The 7675-nt window shown below is 43.7% G+C and overlaps 1 protein-coding gene across 2 annotated transcripts in view; it reads right to left on the reverse strand.

Moving 5' to 3' along the window:
• Positions 1 to 7035, reverse strand: part of bcl2l11 (BCL2 like 11) — a 30030-nt gene extending 22995 nt beyond the window's left edge. Inside the window, exons 1-2 of one of the 2 annotated variants that reach the window (XM_015944684.3) lie at positions 6897 to 7035; positions 4759 to 5174 (exon numbers count right to left, since the gene is read on the reverse strand). In XM_015944684.3, the coding sequence (XP_015800170.3) occupies positions 4759 to 5174; positions 6897 to 6913 (433 nt within the window). In that variant the 5' untranslated portion in view covers positions 6914 to 7035. Of the gene's footprint in view, positions 1 to 4758; positions 5214 to 6896 lie in introns of those variants that run through there. The other variant, XM_054750256.2, reaches the window with a different exon arrangement.
• Between the last annotated feature and the right edge of the window lie 640 nt (positions 7036 to 7675).

The raw sequence follows: 7675 nt of genomic DNA on the forward strand, positions 1-7675 counted from the left end.
AAATACCAGACACAGTTGAGGAAACATTGGTTTAAGTACCTGATATGAAGTGGTCGCTGCATAAGCGAAAACCTTTACTCTCGGGATCCCACAGCTTCATTTTCGCCCGGTCACTAGCGCGTTTTATTACAATGATCCAATGTTTGCGGCGCTCCGGATCTTGGGGAATCCTGTAGATGGCTCATTCCTTATGTCGTCCGCGTCTGTTCTGCATCCTGGGGCACAACAGGAATCTACCATATTTCCCGTTTGATTGAGTTTTCTGACAATAACAAATAGTCCAGCTGCCGGCTTCTGCATGCCAATATGGCGCCGTTTCGATTTGAACTGTTGCATGTCGGGAGAAGTGACGTCAACTCCCGGAGCTCTATAAGTTGAGAAGCTCCCATACATGGGAGGGGCTCAGAGTAGAGCAGTTGCTCTCTTTGTACGTAAGAGGTGGTTTAATGCTAGTTTCCCCGTTTGTGACATCACAAACAAGGACTTTTTGAAACTGCTTGTTTTAATCATAATTCCTTAAAAACAAAACAACAACAACAACAAATGGATGGATGGATTTTGAGGTGCAAAAGGCGAGTTTTGCATAATGTATCTCCTTTAAGATTTGCGAGCTTCTATGTTCTCTTTTTCTGGGGGTCAGTTTTTCTAGAGTTGAAGAACACTTTATGTGACTAGGGGAGAGAGCATGATAGCTGCAAACAAACATTCACTCGACTTTTTAAATGGATGTCAGTTGTAGAGAGCTTTCCATGAACAACACGTGTCAGGGTGTGTGACCAGGTATCAAAACGATTACAAAACACCTGCTGCACACCCATGCAGCTTTTATTCTGCAACCTTATTTTATGAATTCCTGTGTTTTCTTCTCAGCGTTTGGCCTTGCTGATCACAAACAATCAGGTGTTTAATCTGGTGTAAAGGTATAGGAGCTCAAACAGATCCAGAACTCCTTTCAGGGCGACTATTTTATAATGAAGTTGTTACATTATTGATAAAAAACTAAACGATTAGAAACGTTAACACAGAGAAGCTGATTAGTGCGTTTTCTTGAAGAGGAAGTGCTGTGATAACGAGCATCAACAACGAAAATATAAACTAATCATTTCATCAATTTCATTCAATCAGTTCATGAGCTCTGACATCCAACACACACAGGGAACCTGCCTCAATAGCGGAGATCGCTTTGTTATTGACAAACATGGCGTAAACATTTCTATAGATGAAGCAGATCTCAAAGAGTTTCCGTCTGCAAATCACAAAAGAGCCACAGACGTATTTTGACTGCCTAACGCACATTAACGAATGACCTGTAAGCACGTGGAAGATGGCTTCTTATGATAGCGATCTAGTCTGTCTGGCTGCAGTGGCAGAGAATAAAAGCATCACAAAGCATTCAGTGATTGCAACATGCTGATGCTTTTGGAAGCCTTATTTCAGCGTGTAGAGACAACCGTCACCAAATTACACCCAGTTAAAAAAAAAGGCGTCACTTTACTGTACCAACTCACGTTCAAACAGCATAGTGAGGAAGTTGTATAACATGTCAAGTTCAGCTCTTTGAGACAAATTAGCTTTTGTTTTTATATTGTTTTGGCCATATTTGGCTGTTTTGTTTGTTACCTAGCAACAAGACGAGCATTTTTAGCCGACAGCAGCACAGTTAAAAGCGTGTCTTCTTTTGTAGATCGTGCTGAAGTAAACAAGCCCGCTGGAGAACTATTTTAGACCCTTCTTGCTGGAGGTGACAGGCTTGCGTTCTTCATTTGTACTAACTAAACTGCTGATATCAAAAATAGGAATCAGGGTTGTGAGAACTCATAAAGCTTGTTGAGTGAGACGGATTCAGGTTTTGATTCCTTTGAGATAAATTCTATTAAAAAAAGTGATCTAATCTTCTGTTTTCTACCTGGTTAGGTTGAATGTTGGGATGTCAATCAGTTTTTCCTCTAGAATAAATCCTACTGAGATTGTGCCCCACAGAAAATGAAATGAGGAGAATCCTGATGCCAGAATTGATACACGGCGTTGAGATGCTGCAGAAACCACAGAAGACCTTTCAGCGAGGCTGTGATTGTTGCCCACTACAGCTGACTGTGTAGGTGCTGATTTGCATAAAGACTAGGAAGTGTCAACCGACCACAAGTTGTCATTCGGAGAACGATACAGTGACTGGTTTGTCATGTGCACTACCAAAGATCATTCTTGGCCTCTGCATGGGGATTTGTTACGATCTCCACGGAGCATCTCACAGACTTTGTATTGTCGTGGACTTTGTGGTGAGGTAAAGTCCACAAATCGTGCAGCATCTCCATAATGCCAGGAAAATTGTGCTGACGTTTGCTTTTATCTTCAGACCATAACTGATCAAATACTGTTTCTACACCTATTAAACATAAAAAAACAAGTTCTGGGAATTTCAATCACAGGTAGATATAGAAATAGGAGGCAAGCGTGCAAACTAAGAAATCAGCAGAAGTTGCGCAGCACTTCAATCAATCAATCAATCAAATTTTATTTCTAAAGCGCTTTTCAAACAAAGTGTTATTCAAAGTGCTTTACAAAATGACCCCAGATTCCCATAACAGGTTAAAAACATTAACAAACATATGCAATCACACGCACACAAACACAGACTCACACACACACACGAGTAAAAATTATATTAGGCTGAGTCCAGATGAGCCAAGTAAGGTAACGCAAGGAAACGCCATCAGAGGAGCCGTCTGCCCCGGCAGCATCAGGTCTTCCACACTAAGTCAGGGCGCTCAGTGGAGGGGGAGCATAGACCCCCACCTGTAGAGCGCCCAGGAAGCTACAGTCGACCACCGCTCCCGGGGCAGAGGGCCCCCACAGAGGAAACACTGGATTAAAATGAGTAAAAATGTAATAAAAGAGCTAATATAAATGACAACAATTAGAAAATAAGTAATAAATAAAATCATAGACAGTAAAATAATAATTTAAATAATAAAACTGTGCTAAAATATAATCATATAGAACAAAGCAAGTAATAAAATATAATCATGTAAAACGAGAAATAAACCTGTAGTAAATATTTAGATAAAAGCTAACCTAAAAAGATGGGTCTTGAGTCTTGACTTAAAAACATGAACGTTCTCTGCGGCCCTGAGGTCCTCCGGCAGCTCGTTCCAGAGGCGAGGGCCATAACACTGGAAGGACGCCTCGCCGTGAGTTTGTGTCCTGACTTTAGGGATGACCAGGAGACGCCTGCCAGAGGAGCGCAGAGTCCGCGAGGGTTCATATTGTAAAAGCAGTTCTGATAGATAAGAAGGCCCAAGACCGTTAAGACACTTAAAAACCATTAGAAGAACCTTAAAATTGATCCTGAAACATACGGGGAGCCAATGCAATGATTCTAAAACTGGTGTCATGTGCTCCCGCCTCCTGGTCTTCATCAGGACACGTGCTGCCGAATTTTGTAAAATTTGTAAGCCTGAGATGCTCTTTTTGGGAAGACCAGAAAGCAGGGCATTGCAGTAATCTATCCTACTGGTGATAAAAGCATGCATCAACGTCTCCGTATTGGCCCGGGAGAGAATGGGGCGGACTCTGGCGATGTTCTTTAGATGATAAAAACCTATTTTTGTTATATTTTTAATGTGTGGGATAAAAGTCAGCTCAGAGTCAAAAATCACACCCAGGTTCTTCACTTGTTCAGATGGATTAAAAGACAGAGATTGTAATTGCGGTAAAAGCTTCTCTCTCTGGGCCTCAGGACCAATGACTAAAACTTCAGTTTTGTCCTGGTTGAGCTGGAGAAAGTTCTCTGCCATCCAGGATTCGATGTCTAAAATACAGTTAAAAAGTGCATCCATTGACCGAGAGTCATCCGGAGACACGGAGATGTACAACTGTGTATCATCAGCATAACTGTGAAAGTTGACCCCGTGTCTCCTGATGACTCCGCCAAGAGGGAGCATATAAAGATTAAAAAGCACTGGGCCTAAAATTGAACCCTGGGGCACACCACATGTAATCCCATGGACCCTAGAGGAACAGGTATCCAAACTCACCATGAAAGTCCTGTCTGTGAGGTAGGATGTGAACCATCTATGTACAGCACCAGAGAGGCCAATCTGTTGTAAACGAGTTAAAAGAATAGTGTGGTCTACTGTATCAAAGGCAGCACTTAGATCCAGTAGAACCAACACTTGGTAGTGTTTCACATGTGCACGTTGATGCCTGCATGAGCTGGATTTCCTTCTAACGGTGATTGTGGTAGTCGATTCAACAGTGAGGAAAAAGCCTTGATAATCAGAAAGAGGAGCAAATATTTCAGAAACTCTGTCATCCCCTGCATATAGAACAAAAAAGAAAGGAGGAGGAGGAACACACGTTTCTATTCCTTCACGCTCCAGCTGACATTTGCATCAGGATTCTCCTCATGTCACTGACAAGGCAGCCAGTGAAAACATCTGCAGCAGCAGAAGAGCAGGAGGTCAATAACCTTCACAGAGCAGCCAGATATTAGTCATCTTAAACAAAAATAATTAGTTTTTTTTTTATCAGTAGTAATTCTCAGCATGTTGCAGGTCTGACTTTTTTCCCTTTTGGAAGCAGCAAAGGTTTTAAAAGATGGTGAAAGTAGCTCCTGCAGAAGTAGCTTTTATATTTGAATTTACTTTTTATATTAAGCTGCTGCATGCATTTCTATTCTTACGGGATTGTTACGTTAGCTGGAGGTCTTTGGGACATGCACCAATCTGGATGTTTTTAAACCAGTCTGCCTGTGCTCACCGTGCAGCGCGTGCGTCCCCGGTCCCTCGCCGTGTCCCACAGCCATCTGATGCAGGGCGTGGTTCATTACCTGTCCAGTGAGGCTGGGAGTCTGTGTGGCTTGGTCGGTCGTCTCTGCGCTCGGGAACAACGGGGAGTTCGGCAAGGAGATGCTCTCGAAGGAGAAATATCCGCTTGATGAGCGTCGATTGGCGCGAAATATGGATCTCCTTCGGAAAACGTCTAAGCTGGCCGGATTTGGGGACCAAGACGGCGACTCCGGCTCCTCTCCCGCACTGCTCGGGTGCGCAAAGCTCCGCTCTCTGCTGTGCGTGTTTCGCTCTGAGTCTGGAACGCAGCCGGTGGATGATGGGTCTCCTCCAGCGCTCGGTGCAGCTGCGTTTAGTGGTTTCGAGCCATCGCACAGGTTTGGTGGCCTGTTGGAACAGAGCGGCACCGTCAGCCTGGTCTTTCATCACTCAGTTAGTTTCTGCCGCATCTGAAGCTGCATTTGCGCAGCGCATATCTGAATACAGACCGGACTTTGTCCCGCAGTTCTACAACTTCACAGAAGTAGACTTTGCGTCATTTATGCAGACTTATCTACTGTTTTGATAACCTGTTGGATTTTTATTGAGACTATTGTCTAAAAGTAGCGGAATCATCCCGAAGCGCACGGAGTCAGTGTTCCGCAGCCTACTGGCCGTTGACCCGCTTTCCTGTCCAAACGGACGCACGGCGCGTCTCTGTTGTCTGTGTGAAATTGCTGATTAAGATCAATCTTTGTTTACTGTTTTGAGGGAATAAAGTCGGACATGAAAGGCGCGACTTTGGGAAACTATAGCTGCGTCAGACAGATTAAATGCGCTAATTTAATAATAATAATTTCACGAGATTATCATACCTGAAGCCCTAAATCTAATTAACTACGTTTGGGTCAAAAGGTGAAGAGGTCAGAGCTAAAAACAAAAACAAAAAGACGTTTAGAGCCACTTTCCCTGTTTGTGTTTTTCATCTTAAAATGATATATCCCAGAAATTTGTCTTACATCCCTTATTGTCAGCGCGGCGCAGCAGCAAAACGAAAGCGCTCGTAACAGCGGTGCCAAAGAAGAATGAGGAAAGCAGGCGGAAGGAAAGGGAAAGAGCAACAAGGTGCCGGCGATCTAAATACGCAGCGCCACGATTACGGCGCAGTGTTTGAGGAAATGCGTCCAGCGGCTCCGTCAGAAGAGGAGGGTGTTGTTGTCTTTCTGTGAGCGCAGAGTTCTCCAAAGAGAAAAAAAGGTCACATTTAGGTTTGCGCGTTTCCCATAAACACATTGACAACGCGTCAGCATGTTTTGCAGCTGGTGTACACGGAAGTACAAATGTCCCTGGATCGTTTGTGTATCTTTGTTGTAAAACCAAACAGCGCGTGTGCGCCTCCTGCAGGACACGGGTGCGCTTTTTCACTCAAAAGTTTTAAATGTTTCAAAATAAGAAAACAAAAAAAGCATTTCACCGACGGATATCTGCATATAAATATCGGGAGACTAGATCACACTAAAGTGCGCAAGAAAAACTATTTTAAATTAATAAAGTCTTAATATGACCAAAAAAAGCGCAGCTGAACTCAGCGACCTCGACCATTAGGGCTGTTTGGAAACGGAATGGGAGGATTTAGAAGGTTTGCTGTTGTCTAAAAAATAAAACATGGATGTGAGCTTTTCTGACTCGCTACCAGAGAAACGCATCGGTAGAATGGAGCTTATTACGCACGGCTCGGTAGGAGCGGGTTTCTGAGGAGCGCAGGAAAACGTGCTCTCATCCCGGTGATCCAGCAGGAAATAAAAACTGACAATTCTGATTTTATAATCCAGATTAAATATAATCTAACTTCTGGTTTGCGTTAGTTAATCTAGTCTGAGAAGAGCGGAGAACGCCGCATGTCAGTTTTAAATTCTATTCTGACACATATGAGCAGATATAAACGCAAAAAGTGTTTTGAATTCACATCTTTTTTAAACATATCAGCGTAAATGAATTTACCCGTAAGGTTAGAATTTAAATGCGTCTCCACGCAGCGCGTGACAGCTGAGGTGCCGGTTCGTAACAGCAACAGGACTCTATTCCAGCCACAGTGCGACATGGACATGGTTCAGCTGATATCCAACTCACCTGGATGGACTATACATGGCAGAGACAGGACATCACCGTAAACTCCCACTTTAAATCGATGACAGCTTGGATTTTAGAGATGTAAATGAGAGTATTTCCAGAAGCGTGATCCACAAAACAGGAGGGGCCCATGCAAATAATAATTAAAACACAACAACAAACCCCCAAAGAATTTACGATAATAAATCCAGAGCAGGTGATAATTTGTTTAAAAATGCTGCAGCAGGTGATAATCCGCTCCGTCCGAGTGAAGTAAAACAAACGCAGTCTGCTGTTCGTGGAACGGTGTCGATCTTCATCTGAATATAAACGCTGTCCGTGCCGAGTAATTTATACTGACTAAACAGGCCCCGCCCCGCCGACAAATGCAGGGCGGGGCCTGAGTCAGGGTTCAACCAACTACCCCTGACTGCATCCCGAGGTGGGCGGGGACAACTATTTGACTCCTGCGTCCTGCCTGGTGCTTCTGAGTAGGACCTGGCTGCAGACGTCAGCTGGTAAGTCGTGAACAAGATAGGACCTGGCTGCAGACGTCAGCTGGTGTGTCAAGAACTTGGTCCCTCTCTCAATGGAACCAGGAAACCGCTATGCTATTGATGCATGTGTGTGTGCAATGCTGTAGCCGGAGGTAAGCCAGGATTTTTCTTTCTCTGTTTTAACAATATCGAGGACCAATGTTGGGCGAACGTTTTATAAACTTGGAAATTAAAGGTTTTTTTCCCATTATGAGTTTTAGATGATACATATTTTCACATGCGGGGCGACTTACTTTTGAGGAG

The sequence above is a fragment of the Nothobranchius furzeri genome, chromosome 12, assembly GCF_043380555.1.
Source record: "Nothobranchius furzeri strain GRZ-AD chromosome 12, NfurGRZ-RIMD1, whole genome shotgun sequence".
In the NCBI taxonomy this organism is placed as follows: Eukaryota; Metazoa; Chordata; class Actinopteri; order Cyprinodontiformes; family Nothobranchiidae; genus Nothobranchius; species Nothobranchius furzeri.